This window comes from Gracilinanus agilis, chromosome 3, assembly GCF_016433145.1.
Source record: "Gracilinanus agilis isolate LMUSP501 chromosome 3, AgileGrace, whole genome shotgun sequence".
Classification (NCBI taxonomy): Eukaryota; Metazoa; Chordata; class Mammalia; order Didelphimorphia; family Didelphidae; genus Gracilinanus; species Gracilinanus agilis.
Genome location: NC_058132.1, coordinates 241,838,700 through 241,861,588, shown reverse-complemented (window position 1 = coordinate 241,861,588; position 22,889 = coordinate 241,838,700). Strand labels below are relative to the sequence as shown.

At 36.3% G+C, this 22,889-nt stretch overlaps 1 protein-coding gene across 1 annotated transcript in view; it reads right to left on the bottom strand.

Annotated features, from left to right (window-relative positions):
- The window catches only part of TTN (titin), a 328,387-nt gene that overhangs the window by 279,509 nt on the left and 25,989 nt on the right, over window positions 1-22,889 (bottom strand). Inside the window, exons 9-24 of the mRNA XM_044669742.1 lie at window positions 22,406-22,540; window positions 20,366-20,497; window positions 19,153-19,290; window positions 18,372-18,509; window positions 17,771-17,908; window positions 13,201-13,494; window positions 12,995-13,120; window positions 8,454-8,735; window positions 7,729-7,794; window positions 6,435-6,693; window positions 6,063-6,129; window positions 5,490-5,705; window positions 4,700-4,842; window positions 1,188-1,393; window positions 555-788; window positions 194-438 (exon numbers count right to left, since the gene is read on the bottom strand). Coding sequence (XP_044525677.1) covers window positions 194-438; window positions 555-788; window positions 1,188-1,393; window positions 4,700-4,842; window positions 5,490-5,705; window positions 6,063-6,129; window positions 6,435-6,693; window positions 7,729-7,794; window positions 8,454-8,735; window positions 12,995-13,120; window positions 13,201-13,494; window positions 17,771-17,908; window positions 18,372-18,509; window positions 19,153-19,290; window positions 20,366-20,497; window positions 22,406-22,540 — 2,819 coding nt within the window. The remainder of the gene's footprint in view (window positions 1-193; window positions 439-554; window positions 789-1,187; window positions 1,394-4,699; window positions 4,843-5,489; window positions 5,706-6,062; window positions 6,130-6,434; window positions 6,694-7,728; window positions 7,795-8,453; window positions 8,736-12,994; window positions 13,121-13,200; window positions 13,495-17,770; window positions 17,909-18,371; window positions 18,510-19,152; window positions 19,291-20,365; window positions 20,498-22,405; window positions 22,541-22,889) is intronic.

The window sequence follows — 22,889 nt, the reverse complement described above, 5'->3', positions numbered from 1 at the left end:
TGGTTATAATATGAGACCTAAAAGTCAAAACTCGAACTTTCTATTTATTCTTTTGTTAATGTTTATATCTTAAACCAATGAACTTTGCTAACTCTACCTTATTTTTCTTAAGTTATGAGTTTCGCCAGTGGAACTATGGACAAGTACCTTAAGACACACTTATTGTTCAGCTAAACCTGAAACCCAGACCTACCGAATTCTGCTCATTGCATCTGGAGTTGGTATATAGGATGGAGTACCAAATGGTGTAGAAGGTTCCACATAAAGTTTGCCTGAGCAAATTGCATTCCCTTTAATGTTGCTGGCAAATGCTGTATAGATTCCTTCGTCTTCTGGAAGAACAACAGGTAAGCGTAGACTAGCCCTGCCATCCTGAAGAAAGTCCATTTGGTATCGTTCACCATGTTTGATGCGTTTGCCATCTTTGTACCATGCAATCTATAAAGAAAGCCATCGATGAAGAGAATCCATTGAAAACTATTGTATCACAACCAACTTACACTGCATATTTTTGGTAAACAGACATATGGTAAGCTTTTCTCTTTTCATATTACCTTGGGTAATGGATATCCAGACATCTTGCAATGGAAAGTGGCACTCATTCCCTCAACTACTCTGTAATTCTTGATTCTTAAGTCAAATCCAGCTTCAACAGTTTCAGATTCAGCAATGTCAACTGACATCTTTTCTTCACCATCTTCTTCAAGAAGTTCTTCTAATGTAGTCTTTATAATTCTATATTCAATTTCTTTAATAAGTCTCTCTTCAAAGGAAGAAATATGGAATTCCTGTGCAGGAAAAAGTGAAAGTTGTAAGGAAATATTTCAAATGCATAATTTTCTATTTTCTTTAGTCCAAGACTTCCAAGAATGACTGTATTTTTGATGTTTCTCCTTAAATAGGAACATCTCTTCTGTTTCATTTAGAAAAGATTAGTAGTGAAGATTTCCCAGTATAATTTTATTGCTTTGTTCTTTGACAAATGAGGATGGTCTGTTGATGAGAAATGTCATAAAATTAAGGAATTTTCTTACAAGTGGATCTGGAAATATCCTGTTTCACCGTCATATATCCTAAAGAGCCTTCCCAACCTCATCCTCATTTAAGATTTTTAAAATATCATGAAGAAAATGGGGAGAAATAATAGGAGCAAAATCTGAAATATCAATGAATATTTTTCTCCTTACCTGGTCCTCTACAAAAGATCTGACCAGAACAGTATCTTTAGCCATTTTCTTCCTAATCAAAGCTTGTTCTTTTTCATATTCTTTTTCATACTCAGGATAAGAGAACCCAGGTGCTGTCTCTCCAACTTTGGGCTCTTGAACAAATGCAGTCATTTGTGTCTGGTAAAGCATTTCATGCTGTGACTTCATCAGCAGCTCATAATCGGCTAGGAAGTAAGAACATGAGTTAATTACTTCCTTATTAGACAATAAGCATGCTATGACTATTCAAAGAAAGGATGTATTGGACTCATATAGATGGACTGTAATTAAGGTGAATTCAATATATTAATATCCATATTTCCTAAAAGATTAGACTCGATTCGATTCAACAAACAGTTTTTAAGTATTTACTTTGTGCAAGGCACTGGGGCATGAGCCATGGAAACAAAAATGAAGCAGTCTCTGTTGTCAGAGAACTTACATGTTATTAGGGGAACACACCATGAAAGAAGTAGAAAAAACATGAGTTAATTTAAATGTTCAAGGTAGAGCAATAACTGGGGACATCAGAAAAGGCCTCATGTACTAAGTAGTACTTGATTTAAGTCTTGAGTAGAGCTATGGTTGGGGAAGGGAGGGTATTTCAGGTATAGAGGACAATCTACTCAAGGTGCAGAGGTTGAAGTGAAGGAAAGAAGGAAATAAGGAAGGAAGGAAGGAAGGAAGGAAGGAAAATAAGTGCTTATTATGTGCCAGACACTGTGCTAAGCACCTTAGAAATATCTTATTTGATCCTCACAACAGTCTTGCAAGATAGGTGCTATTATTATCCCTTTTTACAGTTAAGGAAACTGAGGCAGGCAGAGATTAAGTGATTTGCTGAAGGTCACAAAGCTACTAAATATTTGAGGAATATCTCCAGGACCAGCTCACAATCCAATGTGCTACTTCTCTAAAGATGGAATATCAGTTGTGGGAAAGAACAAGGACAATTTGACAGGAACACAGTCTATGGGAGGGAATAACATGAAGTATCTGGAAGAATGGGCTGGGAAGAAATTGGGATAGATTTTACATGCCAAAGATAGGAATTTGTATTTTAGCCCAGTAGTAATAGAGAACTCTTGAAGCTTCTTGAGCATGGCACTGATATAGACCTAGGTTTTAGGGCAGTGCTGGCCAAACTTTTAAAAGAGGGGGCCAAAGGAAAGGAAATGCTTATCTGTCAGTCTGTTTCTAAGGCAACTCTTTAGAAGTTTCATTGTATTATATCTTATGCATTGTATTTGTCAGATTAGGAATAATGAAATAGAACATTTCAGGGGGCTACATTTGGCCCACAGGCTGTAGTTTGCCCATCACTACTTTAGGAAGATCAATTTGCTAGCTGTGTGGAAGATAGGCTAAAGGAGATACAGCTGGAAGCAAGGAAACAAATTAGGAGGTTATTGCAATAGTCTAGGAAAGAGGTAATGAGGGCCTGACCTACTATCATAGTATGAGGAAGAAGCCACTGACACTGGAATCTGAAACTTAGGTTCAGATTTTGCCTTTGACGTTTACCAGTATGACCTGAGTAAGTCACCTAAATCTCCTTTGATTTCATGTTCCTCAACTAAAAATAGTCAGAGTTGATCTAGAAGGTCCTTTCTAGTTTTAGTGTTTTGATATGCTTCTGACAGTAGGGTAGGTCCTGGAAATGGAGAGAAGGATAGATCCCTGAGATAAGAATGGAGAATTGATAAGACTTAGTAACTTGATAACTATAAAGGGTGAAGGAAACTGAGAGTCAAGAATGATTCATAGATCAGGATTTGAGATATTAAAAAAAAGGTTTTGCTTTATTAAAAAAAATCAACTGTGAGTTAAAATATTAATTGAGCTATGAAAATTGCATTTATGTCAAAATTTCCTAAAATATATCTCCGTAAAAAAGGTAAAATAATATTATGATGACAAAAGATATATTTAGCTGTCATCAGGGAAAAAAGGCTACTTTGTCTAATTTGTCTACTTTGACAAATTCTTTAAAAATTTAATACTTTCTTTATTCAAAGTCCTTATCTGACTTTCTGTATGGGAAGGGAAGTACACAAGGAGGTGACAAAAATCAGGTCTTTTCAGTTGTCTCCAAACTCTGCACATATTTCCAGGATATGTCTTTGCAGAGTGCAGAAGGGTTCACCTATTAGCACTGTTTCCATTGATGTATGAATATTCAGGATGGACAAAAGTGTTCTGGTGCCCTAGCCATTGACCTCATCTAAGCAATGATTTGGATATCAAAGCAATAAATCAAATCCTTTCTTACTAATGAGAGCTCTAAGACTGGACAATATATGACTATTAACAATTTTACCAGAGTAATGTCATCATCCAATATCCTTTTAATACCCTCAACCTACAAAGGAATGGTGCTTGTAGTAATAAGACCTTTTTTCCTCCAGAGAATTTCAAGTGTTATCATATAAATTATCTCATTTATTTTCTCAATATCCTAGTCCTCCTTGCTCTTTCCTAATTTTATCGCCTATTGCCTGCTTTCCCATCACTCTGGCTGCCTCATTCTTATAGAACTTGTTCTTCCTGACCAACAGTTCTTGATAGCTTCATGTTGTTTCTCACCATCACTCTGATCTGGCTCCAATTAAAGCCCTACTAAGCTTGTACCTTTGGATCAAACATTCAGAAAATTCCCCCATACCACCTAGAATGCCTTGCTCACTTTTCCATTCCTTTTGAGGGCATTTGAGAGTATTTCCCCAATAAGGGTGCTTGGGCAAAGAGAGAAGTCACCCACTTATATTGTGTCCATATTTATGTATGCCATAATTATGTTTAACTGAGTATTTTAAAATCTAAGGGTCTGAAAGGACCTTGGGAGTGCTGAAATCCAATTGTGGGAGCCATGCCCTCCCTCTTCTTGAAACCTTGCTTAAGCTATCCCTTTCTCTCACTCTTAAGAAGCAATGCTATAACTCATTAACTAATATGCCAACATTCCATGTGCATACAGTTCATCAAAGGAAATTATGACGCCTAACTTTTTTGACTGGCACAAATACTGTGCAATTGGGCAATAGGGAGAGTCAAGTCCACATACTAGTAGCATACACTTATCCACGTAAGTCTCATCTAACTACTAGACTGTAAGCTACAAGAGGGCAAGGACTGTGTCTTCTCTTAACTCTATATATTGTCCCAGAATTTAGCACAGTGTTCTGTGCCCAATAGGCATTTTTAAGAATAATTTTGGGGGCACTTAGGTAGCACAGTAGACAGAGAGTCAGCCCTAGAGTCAGGAGGACCTGGGTTTAGAATTGGCCTCGGACATTTCTTAGATGTGTGACTCGGGGTGAGTCACTTAACCCCAATTGCTAGCTCTTTCTGCTCTTCTCCTTAGAAGCGATACTTAATATCTAAGACCCCCAAACCAGCATTCTTTCAACAAGCAGGCATGGCTGTTTACCTCCATGTTACTGTGTCTTCCCTACATGCATACCCTGGTAACAACACAGATGTACATTTACCTTCTTCCAGTAAGGAAACTGATTCGGAAGTTTCCCCATGCTTGTTACGAATAACGATAGTGTATTCGCCTGCATCATCAGCAAAAGTCATGGAAATCACCAGCCTGCATTCACCAGTTTGCTTGTTGTAACTTACTTTGTACCTTTAATGGTAAATTAAAAAAACATAATTATAATTCTATAAGGAAGTGTATTATATTTATTCCTGAGAAGATGGCTCATAAAACTGAAAAAAGTAAAGTTTCTATAGCAGAAGTGAAAAGTAAAGAGAGTTAAGCATTATAGTTGGGGACTATAGTCAAATGTATTTGAACATGGAGGAAAAACACATAGATATTAGGAATAAAGGGCAAATGAGATAAAAATGTCCACATTAAGAAAATATCCTTTTACTTATCTTTCCTAAAAAACAAAACAAAATAGAACCAAGAATGTAGCATTATGATGTTTCCAAGGCTATGCGATCAGTAGATGATGTCATGTTCTAACCATAATACATTTTCTTTTATTTCATAAAGTTCTGCATATGGATTTAAGTCAAAGCTGAAGGGAAATCTTTCTCGTATCCACATTTGACATATCTTAAAAATAATTTTTCCACAGAAGGCTTAGTGCAAAATATAAGAATACTTCAGGACAAATAAAACATGACAGGTCACCTGGAGAGAAAACCAAATGAGTGAGAGCTAATCCCAGGGCACAAGTGGATAAGTAAATTCTAGTTTTTTTCTGCATGCATCATTTACATATAAAAACAACCTAGGGAACAATAATTTTGTCATCTAAGTACCTGTATCCAGTGGTGAGAGGAACACCTGCTTTTTTCCAGTACACATGGGGTTTTGGGTTGCCGCCAATCACGCACTCGAAAACAACGCTCCCACCTTCAACTAATTTCTGTACTACTGGTTTTCTAATAAAGAAAGGAGCAGCAGGTTCTCCAGGCCCGGCTTGTTCCTCTGGGATGCTAGTCTCCACCATCACCACATCTTTTGACTCCACAAAGCTGAAAAGATAGATCCCACTAGTTTAGCATCTTGGTTGCCACCATGAAAAAGTAAAGTGAGTCATATTCATTTATGAGCTGTTGCTTGTAAATTCTCAACCTCTTTTGGCCTCAGAACTCTTTGGCCTTCAGTAAGCCTTCCTGTACCCACCACTCAATATAAAAGGAAATAAATGTGGAGTTTATCATTCATGTGTACATAAGGAAGAAAATAAAGTGATTAATTTTCAGTAAAATCACATAGTTGCTTTTGAAATATTCTCAGAACCCCCTTGAGAGTCTTATTCTATCCCTCAAAGCAACACAAAACTCAGGTTTGGAACCCTTGTTTTAACTTTTAAATGAAAGAACTTTTACCGTTTTGCTTCTGTGGTTAATTTCTCAGTAACAGCAGTTGTTTCTCTGCTTTCAAATTCTTCTGAAACTATAAGAAAGACAGAAATTCAATATTGAAGATGAGTGAGTTTCTCTAATTCATTTATATCATCTGCCTTACTCTGGCTCAGTATTTCCCATCATGCTCCAGCCTTGAATTGGGCCCCCAAATTCTAAAGGTTGTAACAAGGTCATGGTAGGAAGTGCATTCAATGTCTTTGAAGTAACAGGGAGAAAAAATACAGAAGTCTTCCACTGGAAGAGAATGACTGATAAAAGGAAGAAAGTGTATTGAGTGGGTGAAAAGGACATCCTTGACAGGTTGTTGGATTTAAAAAAAATAAGGATACTTGCCTTGTACAGCTAAATAGCAAGAGGTACTGACAGTTCCAGCCTCATTGACAGCTGTACAAGTAAACCTCCCACTATCTTCTGCAAAGGCTTCTCGAATCATCAGACGAGCAATTCCAGACTGGAAAGTAATCTGGAAATCAATGGAACTTTCGATTTGGTAATCTTCTCTGTACCACATCACAGTTGGGGATGGGTGGCCAGAGATATGGCACTCCAAAGTGACAGATTCACCTTCTATGACTGTCACATTCTTTAAACCCTAGAGAGCAAACCAGAAAACATTTTTATTATTATCATCATCATCATCTTAATTGAATATTTCTGTACTGCATATAAATGGAGGTGGGGATTCCAAATGGCAACTTTAGGTCCATGACAAACTAGAGTCCATTGGGTCAGGACTTCAGAAAAACCAGTATCGAGATACATTTTGAGATTGGAATAAATCTAGCTCAAGGGGGGTCTTGTGAATATGAGAGTTTCTAAATTCCTACCATAATGGGTAGAAAGATGTCTGATACATAATTTATTTGAAAATGATAGAATATAGACTTAGAACATAGACCTTTATGCCATTCAGTCTAAATCCCTCATCTTATAGAGGAGGAAAATAAGAACAAGTTAGGTTAAGTGACTTTTCCAAGGTCACATGTATAACAAGTATCAAAAGCAGAATTTGAACCCTAGACTTTTGACTTTTCTTCTCCTCTTCTCCCCAAGCAGCCTATCTAAGGAGCAGAGCTGAGAATTGAACTCAGGTCTTTAGTGGACTTTAACAGAGAGTTTTCATTAAAGACATAGATTAATATAGTCATTTGTCAGCTACAATTCCTGTTTTCCTCCTTGAATGAATCCAGTACTTGTCTAGAAGCTTTTCTTTGCATTTGAATATACTGGCTAATTAAGGTATTTCATCAATCACCAAACATTTATTTTTTATTTATTTTAAAACCCTTGCCTTCTCTCTTGGTATTAATTCTAAGACAGAAGAGTGGTAAGATCTAGGGAATGCAGGTAAATGACTTGTCCAACATCACACAGCTAAAAAGTGTCTGCTCCAGATATGAACTTGGGTCCTCCCTACTCCAGACTTGATGCTCTGTGCTCTGAGTGACCCAGCTGCCCCCACCAAGCATTTATTAAGCTCTGAAACACACTAGGTGATGAGGATACAAATACAAAGAATCAAATGATCCCCATTCATAAGAAGATCTTTGGAAGTAAAGGAACATAGAACAGAGCCAAATGTGACTTAAACATCTACATTCTTCTAAAAGTTTCCATTTTTACTCACAGAGACTAATGTCGGTGGAGTTACGGGGATTTCTGCTGGCACAGGGACTCTGGCTGTCTCTGTTACCTAAGATATTAAAAGAGATGTTAGAGAATGCACAAGCAGTTAAGGGTAATAGCAGACGGTAATTCCTTTGTTGGCTGGGGACAGGGGAGGGACCTCACAAACCCTCATTCAAGAAAAAGTGAGCGACTGCTAAGAGAAAGAGGGTTGTTCTCAAATGAACAAAATGTAGGCCTAGTGAAATCTTCCACGAATATCTAGAAAAATCTATTTTTATCCAAATCTTTGACATCAGGCAGTATCAGGCTCACTACTGATACAAAGTTAACTTGGCTGGAATTACAGTTGTGGAGTTCCCTGGGGGCACTGATAAGGTAAGGAATCTGCCTATGGTCAAAAAGTTAAAAGAAAAATTTGTTGAAGATGAACTTGAATCTAGATCTTCCTAATTTCTAAAATTTCTTTCTATCCCAATAATATATAATTTAAAACATGGTCATGATGTCCCATATGTATTTAGCCCTGTAACACTGATAGAGCACTTTCTTCACAACGGTTTGTAGATTCAATATTTCTAGAATTTTCATTCCCATTTTACAAATGAAGGCACTACAGATCAGAGGGTTAATTGACTTGTGCATGGTCTCATCTACTAAACCCGGTCTCAGTCTCAGCCTTCGGATCTAGGGAACATGTGATGGGATAAGCCTGGAGACACTGACCTTTGCTTCCCTTCCTTTTAGTACTTCGTACTGTTCTTCACGCACCGTCCGACCAGTGATGCTCACCCCCACCTCCTTCTTCACTTCAATTCCAGCACGACTCTTATAGGTCTCAGGCGTGTCCGTGAAGGGGAATTGTGGAGACGGGGTGGGCTCCACCCTTACTCTAGTGTCAATTGGCTTGACAATAGGCGCCTTCACTGGTTTGGTAATCTTCTGAACCGAAGTGGTCGTTGACAACTCTTTTTGTAAAGTCGCAATAGCACTGCCTGCTATTGATACCTGAAGGTGAACCAAAGAGAAGTCACCTCACTGTCAGTCATTGTCATCATTTAAAGATACACATTTTTTTTTCCCTAGTAGAATTGGGTTAAGAATAACCTACAATTGCATCAATATGGAGAACTTTCGCCATCAAGTTACGGAAATAGCCAATCTATATTTTAGAGCATGGGCAAATTTGGATTGGCCTGCTGCCTGCTTTTGAACAGCTGTAAGCTAAGATTGTTTTTACATTTTAAAATAAAATATTATTGTATTAAAAATGTAAATATTATTCTTAGCTCACAGATACAAATGTAGGGTGGGATAGGGCCAGATTTGGCCCTAGGGCCATTGTTTGCAGACCCTTGTTTTAGAACATGTGTCCTAAGGAGTTGGTGGACTTGACCAAGGTTACATCATTTCAGAGACTGAGATTTGAACCCAGGTGTTACTGACCACATGGCAGCTAGGTGATACAGTAGAGAGAGTGTCCTGCCCAAAGTCAGGAAGACTCATCTTCCTGAGTTCAAAACTGGCCTCTGACATGTACTAGCTATGTGGCCCTCGGCAAATCACTTAACTCTATTTATACAGTTTCTCATCTTTAAAATGAGCTGGAGAAATGGCAAACTGCTCCAGTATCCCTGCAAAGAAACCCCAAATAGGGTCACAGAGTCAGACATGACCAAAAAAATGACCGAATACCTTCCTAACTACAACTCTAGCACTTTGTTCACTAGGCTACCCTGGCTCTTAATAGGCTTAGTGATGGGATGTTATTTGTATGGCCTGGCTTTCTTTTTTTGTCAATCAAAACATTTAGAGATTTTCTCATCATCAGTACCACATCTATAGCCAAGTCTGTAATCAGAGGGCCTTCTATCCGTAGGCCACCGTAAAACTGAAGGGGCACATTTGTGGATATTATCTCATGTAATACCCCATACAATCCTGCAGGGTAGATTCAGGTATAATTCTGCAAATAGTATTATCTCCATGTCAATCATAAGGAGACTGAAGTTCAGAGAACAACTAGTAAATAATGGACCTAGCACACAAGCTCAGAAATATCCGGCCTTTGACTCCACACCCATTCTACTACACTTCCCCTTTATTAAGGTCAGTATCAATCTTTCTAAGACTCTCAAATGGTATTTTCTGAAATATCTTTCTTGTTGAATTAAATTAAGAAACTATTTTATTGCTCTTGTTTTAAATGGACTCTATCAGCTAAGACTTATTTGCAAATTATCACTTAATCATGTTCATGAATACCATATTTTAATATGCCACAGAATGATATTCAGAACCAGGAAGTTATTTAACTCATAGATATATTTTGAAAAGTGGGCTTCTGGAAGAACATATTCTGAGGGTGACAATAAATCTAACTTTTGTGAAGATGAAAATGGAGGTATTTAGAAAAAATATTTTTTAACTACTCTAATGTTTGGATTATTATTACTGATATAGTGATTTACTTGTCCCACCAGTGAATTAGATGCCATACCAAAAAAATAATGTATGCTTAGCTGGTCTTGTAAAACACAGTGGACTGAAATACTATAGTTAAGAATTTTTCTTTGGAAAATGCATAATTTCTTTCAAGTTTTTAGGTTCTTAGAAACTTCTTGGCCAGAACTAGTGAGAAGTTCAGATTAATCAAATCATACTTCAGAGAAAGAATTTGGATCCTTTAGATCTTCAAATGTCAATCATTTGGATATTTGGCTAATTTAGGCAAAAATAAGTCTTTTGACCTATGCTACAAGGGTTTTTTTTAATGCTCTTTCTCATAAGACCTTGAAGATGCATTAATGAAATGATATAATAATGAGGCTTGAAGGGCTTTTCAAAGATCACTGTTTGTCCCCCTCACCTTAAAAGTGCCAGAAATGTCAGTTAATTACAAGTCATTTTCACAAAAAGAAGAAAAACACAAAGTAAGGGGAGAAATTGCTAATATTTACAGTGTCAGTTATTAAAATTGTACCTCTATGTAACCTGGAAAAATATAAAAAATAAAACATGAAAAGACATATTCATAGAATGTTTTAAGAACTATAAGATGTTTTACATATTTTTTCTTATTCTATGAAATAGATAAGGTATACTCATTTTATAGATGAAAGTCCTGAAGCTGGCACAGGTTAAGTGACATATGGGCCCTATATTACACAGTAAATATCTGAGTCAGGCTAAAATGACAAACACAGATTTCTAGTGGAATCAAGAGATTCATTTTAAATTTGGATATGTGTCATTCTGGAAGGATTTATGATTTCCTCAGTGTGGGGTATGCGGAGTATGCTAGGTATAGGAAATACTTCTACCCATGAAATCTGGGACTTTGAAATATGTTTAAGGGTGTTTCTCAAGCTACATAGAGATTAAGTGACTTGCCTAGGGTCACACATCTGGAATTATAGGAAGGATTTGAACCCAGTTCAAATGGATTGCAAGTTCAACATTCGATCTAATATACCATGCTGCCTCTAAACATGTGTGTCACATTCATCTTTGAATGTATTCAACTCCATATTTTAAATAAAAATATGCTGTTTTAAGGGTACACAGATATGCTGGAATGGTCTATATTTGTTATTGCATCAGTGTATCTCGGGCAATAAATATTTATTAAGTACCTGATAAATGCAGGCAACATGTGAGATGCTGGGAATGTTGAGGCAAAAATAAACAGTCCATGATTTCATGGGCTTTACATTCTATGAGGGCAGATAATAGATGCACACATGTGTGCACGTGTCTATGTGTGTTGTTGTTATTTAGTCATGTCCAGCTCTTTATGACCCCACAGACTCTAACATACCAGTTCTGTCCAGGGAGTTTTCTTGGAAAAGATCCTGTAATGGCTGCCCATTTCCTTCTCCAGCTCATTTTACAGATGAGAAACTGATGTCAAGAGAGCGAAGTGACTTGCCCAGGGTCACACAGCTAGTAGGTGTCTGAAGCCAGATTTGAACTCAGATTTCCTGACTCTGGACCCAGCACTTATCCACTATGCCACCTAGTTATCTCTGTGTGTGTGGGTGCATGTATCACTCCATTCATCAATGCAAACACATCAAATGGCAATTAGAGTATTGGAAAGTTCAATGACTTGTCCAGGGTCATAAAGTTATAGATTTAAATCCTATTGTTTGAATTAAATTCATTTTAGTAACACCTTCAATCTATGATTTATATCCATCTCAAGTGAAGTACCTTGGAAAGGGAGACTATAATCTAATTCACTGAACAGGAATAGCCAATTATCTATGTATTGGGGATCATTCAAGGATAAACACATATACTGTGTAAGTGTAAATCATTTCTATTCACAAAAACACAAAGATTCGGTATATATAAAGAATGGCTTATGTGCATTTTCCACTTTGGAACAGTTTCTTTTAATGATGCCCTCCCTTTAAAATCTCCAGAACAAACACACACATACACAGTATATGTATGTATGTGTGTGTATGTATACTAAATTAAAATTCCTCAAAAACAACTGATAGTGTCAGTTGCAGTGAATGACATGAATGTATTATTAGCCTTTTAGCAAAACATCAGACATGGGAGTCTACCAAGACTGTTTGGTGCTCGGCCTGAGAGAGAAAACTTGAGGGCCTCCGCAGGGTGTTAGGGGAGTTTCGATGGCTCCCCAAGGAGGCTACTTTACTATGGGATCCAAATTATGCTGGGAGGCCAGATACAATCTTCATAGGTTAAGCCATCCCACTGGTCCTGGGGGAAGGTCAGTAAACACCACTAGACAGAAGAGCCCTGAACCCTGGCCCACAATCCAGTCCTGGTACTGATTCTGTCCATACATACAAGGAGGACAATGGATGTCTCAGTTTTGTTTTTGCATTCCTGCACCTAGCCCAGTCCCTGGCACATGGTTGGTGCTTCATCAATACTTCATCAATACTTTTTTTTTTTTAATTTTTAAACCCTTAACTTCTGTGTATTGACTTATAGGTGGAAGAGTGGTAAGGGTAGGCAATGGGGGTCAAGTGACTTGCCCAGGGTCACACAGCTGGGAAGTGTCTGAGGCCAGATTTGAACCTAGGACCTCCCGTCTCTAGGCCTGGCTCTCAATCCACTGAGTTACCCAGCTGCCCCCTCAATACTTTTTTAATTAACTGATTGACACTGGGAGCTTCTGAAGAGCCCCGTGGATAAGAGGAAACCACCGTTAATCAAATACTTTAGTTCTTTGTCTCCCATGGCCTAGAAATTTACTGATGAAATTTTCTCCCACTATTTACCTCATGTCCGTGTTCTGTTTTGGGAACAGAAATTTTTGAAACAGTAAAGTGAGGACTTGCTGTCCGAGGACGTGTGTGTTCCACATGGACTAATCTTTCGGTCGTCAGGTCTGACGTTTTCTTGATCTGCAGGAAAAAAAAGCTCAGTGATGTATTTACCCAAAGAGTATTTACCCTGATGTTTCCAGGGGGTGCTGGGCTCTAACCTGTGATGATATGTGCATTCCCATCTGATCTGTTGCGGAGATGTGTGTTTCAGAAGGCATCTGGACCACTGCGGGCTTGACTGCTTTCGGGACAACGTGAGGTTCTGAAGCTGGACGCTGGGGATGCTCGGTTACTCTGCTGGCCGAGATCTGCTCTTTATAGCCATACTCCAAAGTGGTTTGTTGCCCATAGGATTCTTCAAAATGCTTCGGCTCTCTGGGCTCTCTCACTCGGGCTTGATCGACTGCAGCAACAACTGTGGCCACCGCTTCGGCCTTTTTCCCAACTCCCACCTAGAGATAACACACCCAAAGTTCAGGCTTGGCAATGACCAAATCAAGCCCTGGGGAAACATTCTCTTGCTGGTTTACAGGCCAAAAGAAATACAAATACAAACATACACTCATTTGTCTTCCTTTTTTTAAAGATGACACTCAGAGGCAGACAATTCATTTACATTACACAAAATGTACAATAGAGCTAGATATACAAAACTAGTAATGCATTTGCTCACTTAATACTTCCTTAATTGTGCATATGTATTTAGAATCACTCAACATGCAAATGCTTTAATCATGAAATAATGAGATACATAAAATTGGAAGCAAAAGCATGGGACAAAAAAGGATGTCTAGACAGTTTGAGGAAGATGAAAGATTATCAAATAAATTTAGCATATGATATATGGAGATATAAAATATAGAGACATATAATATTTACCCCCCACCCTTCACAACCCATATAATAGCAACTCTGAACGCCAGCTTTTTTTGTGGTATTTTTTTACACTGATTTAATGATTATTATTCTACATTGATCATTTGGTCTTGTGTGAGCAGAGTCACTATATTCATAAAAATACACTCTCACAGTAATATCTTCGTGTTCAGAGAAGCCAGAGTCAATACAGCCATGTGTGTTTTGCATGCAAATATTAGATAACATGATGGCTCATGAATGCACATTGAATGCATGAATACATTTGTGATTCCCCACGAGGAAAATCTCTTCAGATGTTTGGATATCTCTATTAAAGACACCAATGAAAATGTGTATTTTTCACCAATGAAAGTACCACAATGAAAAGGAAAGTGTTTTCATGTTGGGAGGAAAAAACATGTCCTTTCCCACTGGTGGACACTTCCTTTTCACTGTTTTCAAGATTCAGAACACTGTTAGCCAATAGCACAGGTGGAAATGGCATATGGGGTTATTTTCTCATGTTTGAAAAAGGTTATGGATGGAGAAACAGTTGGTGGGGAAGATGCTCTTTTAAAAAATCTTGTAAACCAGGAGGTTTTAAACCTGTGGCCCTTGAATTTATTTTTATAAGCATTTTGAGAGCTGCATTTTAACTGAATTGGTTTCCTTGGTAATCCTATATATTTCTTTTTATGCATTTAAAAACAGTATTCTGAGAAAGAGTCCAAAGGTTTCACCAGATTACCAAAGAGGTCCAAAAAGGAGAAGAGCACCAGTACAAACTGACTCATGTACCACGTTTTAATTTTTTTAAATAGGTGTTTTGACAATACCAGGCATCCTTTTGTGCTGGCTGCAGTGATATAGTTGCTTTTTATTCATTCAATGGTGTCTGACTCTACATGACCACATGGAGTTTGTCCGTGGGGTTTTCTTGGCAAAGATACTGGAATGGTTTGTCATTTCCTTCCCTAGTATGTCACCATTTTACAGATGAGGAACTGAAGCAAATAAAGGTTAAGTGACTTGCCCAGATCACACAGCTAGTAAGAGACTGAGGTCATATTTGAACTTAGATCTTCCTAATTCTAGGTCAGGGACTCTATCCACTGCACCACCTAACTGTCCCAGTGATAGAATTATGATCATTCAGTGGTACAACAAGGTACATTTTGTTTCATCATAATATAGATGGAATGGAGTATTTAGTTTTCAAATGGGTTATCTTCATCTCTTTAAAATAACATTCTAAACAATTTAAAATGTAAATGAATATGAGGATTTTAGGTTTCTCACCTGAAAGAACTGCATATCTAACCTGTGTCAGAGAATTGCAAATAGTTCCCTCAATTTGAATTTGCATCTTAAAGGAAAAAATTCTATGATTTGGCTCCATCACACTTTCTAGGCTGCAGTCTTAACTGACACATGAAGCATGTTTGGGTTTTGTTGAGTTTTTTTTTTTGTTTGTTTGTTTGTTTTTAAATCATATCAAGAGGCATTTTATATCTTCTCTTTGTATTGTATACTATAGTATTCAAGGTATTTTTTTATTTTGTCCTGACAACTCAGCAAGATAGGGTAGAACAGGTACTATTATCAGAATTTGGGGGAAGAGGGCTTAAATTGTTATTCATTCATATGAGAAATTTCCAGTATGGAAATGCCTTCGCCAATTGATGAATGAATCATGTAACAATAAATATTTATCTAGTGTCTACTGTGCATCTGCCACTGTGTCAGGTGCTGGACATAAACATAGAAAGAATGAAACAATATCTATTTATAAAGAGCTTAGATCAGTAATTTTTAAATAATTTATCCTGGGTCATTGAAAAGTTAAATGGCTCATCCATGGGTAGGGTTATTATGTGCCAGAAGAAGGACTTGAATACATTTTCCTGACTTCAGAGCTGGCTCTCTATTTAATCCTTGAAACTTCCTCTCTAATCTTCTGTTTTATAGATTAGATTATAGACTTTCTAGATTCTAGGCTCCAAGAGAATAAACTCTTAGTCTCAATTTAAAAATAGAGTATTAAAAGGAAAGAAAAATATAGATCACAGGAGAATCTTATTCATTAATTAAGACCCTCATAGATCCCAAACCTTAATCATTCTGGCAAAAAAAAAAATCCTAATATATTTTGGTATATAAATGTGCCTATTAAGTGCTAGTTTGCATCAGGATACATTCTTTGGTAGATGTTTACATTTTTCTAGTAGGCTGTTTTATTTAACATAGAGTATTTCAGCAATCAAAATGGTGAAAACATGTTTATAAATACTGAGTTTTTTTTAACTGAGGCAAGTGGAAGAATATTCTGAAATTAAAAGAAGATTCTGAAGTGAGAGAACTATTCAGATTTCAATTCACACATATGAAATGCTGTGAATTCATTTAGTGGACACAAAGAAAGAGTGACACAAACTGATTTTTCACCACTAAAAATGCCAAGCATCTACCAGCTGGAGACTTCACTGAGTTTAATCATGTCTAGAATTGTGTTGAGTAACTAAACAATCAGATGGATCAACCATACACAGACAATATTGGATGGATTGTTATAGTAATGGATGAAGGATGATGAAACAATGCTTTGCATTTCCATAGCATCAGTTTTCACCTCATTATGAAAAAGATGGATTTGTTCTTGCATGGCAGCAAAACCTTCTCTAGTTGTTGAAATTGCACTTGGCCCCGTGCCTTTGATGGTAGTGATTACTACTTTTGGTAAAGAAGTCTTCTCAGCATCCATCTTTAGCTAATTTTTTTTGACAAAAATAAAGAGTTGTTTTTACATGGCTCTTTTAAGGATTTTATGGAAATTAAATTTACAATTAATTTGCCCTTGTGGAATGTCCTCTCAGAATAATGATCATGCATAAAGTATGTGGTTTGTCACAGAACATTATATCCATGTAATGATAACATTTTTTTTAAAAAAAAGTTTCTTAAAAATACCATTTCAGAAAAAAGTAAATAAGACAAACAGTAAGATGCAAGTTAGTGAAAGAAAACAGCAAATATGTAAAGAAAATACTAACAAAAATAAAAAAGTTAATTTCAAACTTCATTGCTAATTTTTAAAGAATAAATTACTGTGAAGGAAGAAAATGGAATGTTAAGAGAAATTTATTGTGGTTTAGAGTGAAAGATGGTTCTGGAAGGAAGAGATTAATGGAGAAAAATCTCACATGTGCAAACAGCTATAGTCACCTTTTCATGGGTTATTTGTACTTGCTCCTGTTTGGTAGAAATTCCTTCTCTAGTTCTTGAAATTGCATCCTGTTTGGATTTAGTGGTAGCAACTACTACAGTAGGCGCTGTGATTTTCTCAGCTTCTTTTCTCATCTGATTATTACAGTAAAGATAAAGATGAATGGTTCACAGGATTATAAGGAAAAATATTTATAATTGGATTAAACACAAATGTGGAGAGAGAAGATTAGATCTACTCATTTTTCTTGGTATGAGGTAATATCTGGGATTCATGGTGCACACGCACACGCAAACATACACACACAAAACAAATACATTTTACAAAAAGTGGATGTGTCTACTTATTCAGCTAATTTACATAAATGTGTTTTATTTAGAAAGATTCTCTTGAAATCAATCTGCATGCAAAAAGTCAATTTCTAACCCTAAAAGACATGTTTGTTAATCACGTAAAATGAAAATGAATGATAAATTAGGAGGGAAGAGGAATATGTAGTAATATTAACAACAGACAAATATCCTGTTTCAGTAGTTGCTGAAAAATTATGTTTCAAAAAAAGAGAGTGTGTTAATAGTTCCTTTCATAATGATTGGCAGTGAAGTGTTAAGAACAGGAGATTTCACACTGATGAGAGTCACCATCACCTTTTCATGAGTAACATGAAATTGTTCATGTCTGATGGCCATTCCTTCTTTACTTCTCAGTGTTGTCTCTTGACTTTTGGCCTTAGCAGCTGCAACTGCTATTGTGGATTGAGCAAGTTTCTCAGCTTCTTTTCTCATCTGATTGTTATAGTAAAATAAAGATTTGAGCTCCACATGGTTCCAAACAAACATGGCATCATTTCAGAGGCAATAATAAAAGATGCGAGGATATAGGGTTACTAAGGAAGGGGTGATTAACTTCCACTTAAAAAGATAGAATATTATTATTATTATTGGGAATCACAATACTTAAAAATGTTAGCTGGAGTAAATCAGAATCTTTGTACTGAGACTTATATTATAAATTATATTTTAAAATCTTAGCCTTCATGCAAATGAAAGAAGGAATACTAAGCAGGTTAATAATGAATGAAATCCAAATAGGCAAGGGAAATAATGGTAGTTCAAATTTTTTAGCCATTTTAGCTTTAGTTTTAGAAAGGAAAATACAGATTGATTCTTATATTCCTGAGTAAATAATAGGTTTACTAGGAGAGTAAGTTGCACAAGTTAATTTCACATTCCATATGTCTGTATTCACCTTTTCTTGAGTTATGTGCAATTGTTCTTGCTTAGTAGTGATTACTTCTCTAGTTCTTGATATAGTGTCTTGTTCTTTGACTTTGGGAGTGGCTACTATTACTTTAGGTACCACTGTTTTCCTAGTTTCTTTTCTTATCTAAATATTCAAGCAAAAAAGGAGTAGGCAAAGAGTTAAATTCCATGTGGTCTCTGAGAACATCAACATAAGACAAAAGAGTGAAAGGTTATTATGGAAAAGATGATGGAAATTTCTTCCTATTCAAGGACATTTCCATGCTAGCATTTCAATAGCAACTCACTGCAATAAAATTGCTTGATCATCCGCATTATGTGCAGTGGCAAGTCTATTGAAAGATTGTAGATCTACTGAAATCTACAATGTCTTAGGTAAGAATTACATATAATATCTTACAAGATTTTAAACCACAACCCCACTAATTCCATAGAGTCCAGATTTTATTCTATGGAATTAATTTAGTAAAATGACAATGAGAAATTTCTGGCTTTTTATTTCTTTATAGTCTTGGATGGCATCAGCTTCAATAGGAAGATTTAAAAATCCAAAGTATGACAAAGAGTTAGTAATCACTCAAAATGAAATCTTGGTGATGTTTAGAAATGGAAATAGCTGTGAACACTAGCAAGGGAGGAAAAGTGACTTAGAAAATTTCTGATCCAGTGGGGGGAAGTAATGATGAAGACAGATGATGAAAATGTAGAATTTGCATCTAGAACCATGCTACTGTGAATTTCACGTCTGTGGATGCAGCAGTATTCACCTCTCCATGAGTTATATGCATTTGTTCCTGTATTGTGACAAGTTCTTCTCTAGCTCTCAGCTCTGTTTCTTGTTCTTTGAGTTTGTCAGAGGCGGCTACCACAATAGCTACTGAAGTGCTCTCGGCTTCCTTTCTCATCTGATTATTTGAGTAAAATCAAAAGTTGAAGTTTATGAACCCCAGATAAAATGTCAAAATGCTAGTGCAGAATAAGCAAAGAAAGAGGATGGGTAGACGACGAAGAAGAATACTCAACGCTTCCTGTGCCCAATGCCCAGTGCCCAAACTAGGTTGATATTATATCATTATATGTTATATAACTAGAATACATATATATGTAATATTGTGATATTATAGAATTCTATAATTCCTAGTGAGAAAGCTTTCATGTAGATGCTTTGGGTTTTTAGGACTCATAATATCATGTTTATGAAGCACAACTAACAACAACCCTATGGGGCAGATGTACTAATGTTATCAACTCCTGACTCTAAATACCACCCAGTTCTAGGCTCATGATAAGGGGTCACAGTCACAGCGGAAGCTTCAGATGATTGGTCATTAGTAGCAAAATGGCAACCACTTTTTTTTGGTGGAGGGCAACTAGGATTTTTTGCTGACTACAAAGTCTTCCAAACTTAGATATGAAGGAATCATAGCAGAATCCAGTTAGGCTCCCATATACAGGCAGACTTTTAACCCTTGAAAGCATTTTAAAATCAACCTGAGGTCTTGTATTAAGAACAGAAACAGAACCAATGTTGGGAACAGACAATATATAGGTCACAATGGATATGGACAGGAAGTAGAATTTATACCTTTTCTTAAAATTATATCTTGAATTTAGTGTATGGAATAAAGAAAAAATGAGGGTTGTTTCCAATTTTGTTACATATTTAGTGTTAGTGAAGCAAATTCTTAATACATGGAATTGGAGAGTTTTTAGAACTGGAGGTCACTGTTTTCTAAATAGTGAGTCAACAGAATTTAGCAGCAGCTGGCATTTGTATATTACTTTAGCCTGTATAAAGTGCTATACAGAGATGAACTCGTTTGATCCTCATAATAACCTTGGGAGGCTATAGCAAGAATGACAAGCATAATAATAATAAGGATGATACCAGCAATTATATTGTGCTTGAATATATTCTATTTGTTGAAAGGATGTGGTGTTTGCTCAAGAACTATAATTTCTTTGGAGAATTAGACTTACCGTCTCTTGAGTTACTTGTACTTGTTGCTGTCTTGTAGTTATCCCTTCAGTAGTTTTAGTTTCTTGTTCTTTAGCTTTAGCAGCGGTAATTACTACCTTCGGTACAAAGGCTTTCTCTGTTTCTTTTCTCATCTGTTTTTAAATGATAAAAAGATCTTATGTTCTCTTTTCTTTAAGAAAAATAATGTGATTTTATTAAATTTTATCAATTAATTAAACATTTTAATTTAATAATTATATTAATACATTTTAATTAAATAAAATATTAAATTTTATTAAACAGCAATGTTGGAAGGGAGATCAAATCCATTTCTACATCTGTTCTGTATATTGAATTAAACTAAATCATAATACTGGTTAATAGAGTTCTGACATTTCTACTCTTAATATCATAAGAAAAAAGTAGCATCTAGCACTGAGTCAATGCTTTTGTTAAAATAAAAATATTTAATTTTTTAAAGATTTTCCCTCCCATGCAAGTTATAGCAGAACATGGTCTTCAGATAGGTCCTGATTAGTGTGAACAACAAATCCCCTAAAGTGGTTATATTATTCAAATTCACACTGTATTTTCCAAGGAACATATTTCGCATAATTATATATGTGAATTCAAATATAGGAGGAGATGACCATTCACATTGGTTGAGAGCTAGATATACAAAAAAGAAAGAAGTCAAGGGGCCTGAATTCCTATTCCAGTTCTGCCACTCATTCACTATATAGTCTTGGGCAGATCATTTACCATCTCTGGGCCTCAGTTTCCTTAATTATACAATTTATACAAAAGCTTGGACTGTATGATCCCTAAGGTCCCTTTGGACCTCATGACTATGAATATCTACTCTGAGCTAATTACCTTGTTTAAGGGATTGAAACTATGAATAACTTAGACCAGCACTGGGCATACTATGGCGTGAGGGTCAAATGGGGGCTGCTACCTGTTTTTGGCTTTTGTTTTGCTCACAGATCCTTATAAAGACAGGCTATGGGAGCCTTTGACCATCAGGATGTAGTTGGTTGACTTCTGATTTAGACTAAAAGGTACATGATTGATCATTTAGTTTCAAATTCTTGTTTTAAAGATGAGAACACTGAAGCTTTGTAGTTTTATTAACACGAGGAACTACCTAATCAATAGCTTTAATACAGATCACAAATGACCAGAATTTAGCAGAATGAATCAAGAGGAATTGCCTCAGCCATACAGAGGGTACAAGACTTGGCAGTAAGTTTCTGAGGTTGTCTTTGAATCTAGATCCTCCTGATTAGAAGCCTGACATTTTAGCCACTAACTCTCCCATTGATAGAATCTTCATTCCTTATAAATCACTTTCCTATATTAGGATATCCAGGAGTCTTCATTTTCTAAAAGTGAATAACTGTAGGGAAAAATTTGACTTTGTGGACACTCTGGTTAATTTGTTCTTGAAAGAATAATAACTATTAGGCTATTCTCCTCACGTCCAATAGGTACTGTGTAAGCACCCTCAAAGGTACAATAATTACTTATATCAACCAGGGACTTTAGACTCAATTATTTCCTGTTTGTTGAAGAAGAGTAGAAATTCTGTTGGCATCCTCTAATTTAGACCTTGGGACATTTAGGAGCCATGCCCTAGTAATATAGGTCAGTCCATGGGGGTCTGGTAAACAGGTACCTAGCAACATAAGTGTGAAGCAAGACAATTCAATCAGGTAGACAAGGCACATAATATTAATAAATAACATATTAGCCATAGAAGGGGATAATTACACCTTTTAGAAATAGGTATCATTTTAAATAGAAATTTGAATAGAAATTGCTATCATTTCCAATGAAAACTATTTTAAAGAGAATCAAGAAGTCAAAAAACATTTTTAAGCCATTACTATGTACCAGGCAACTGGGCTAAGCGCTAAGGATATAAATAAAAAGAGGCAAAAGACAATCTCTGCCCTCAATCTAATCAGAATTATTTTTTTAATTTGGCATAAAATATGACACTGGCATACACAGTAGGCATTAGCAATGTACTTCACATATAAAATCATGATATTCACCTTTTCTTGAGTTATGTGTATTTGTTCTTGTTTGGTAGTAATTTCTTCTTTGGTTCTCAATTTTAATTCCTGTTCCTTGGCTTTATCCGCAGAAACTACTACCTTGGTTATAGCAGTCTTTGCTTCTTTTCTTGTCTAATTATCATAAAAAAAGGAAAATAAAATTTTAATTTCCCTTCATCTGACAAGTCCCTATCATATAAAAAAATCATAAGTATTACAAGATGCAAGAAAGAGCTGAGAGAGGAAGGAAAAAAGAGAGGAAAAAGAAAGAGAGAGAAAAGAAGGAAGGAAGGAAGGAAAGAAGAAAAGAAGGAAGAAAGAGAGGAAGGAAGGAAGAGAGGAAGAAAGGAAGAGAGGAAGGAAGGAAGGGAGGGAGGAAGAGAGGGAGGGAAGAAGGAAGGGAGGGAGGAAGAGAGGGAGAGAAAAAGGAAGGGAGGGAGGAAGAAAGGGAGGAAGGGAAGGAGGGAGGAAGAAAGGGAGG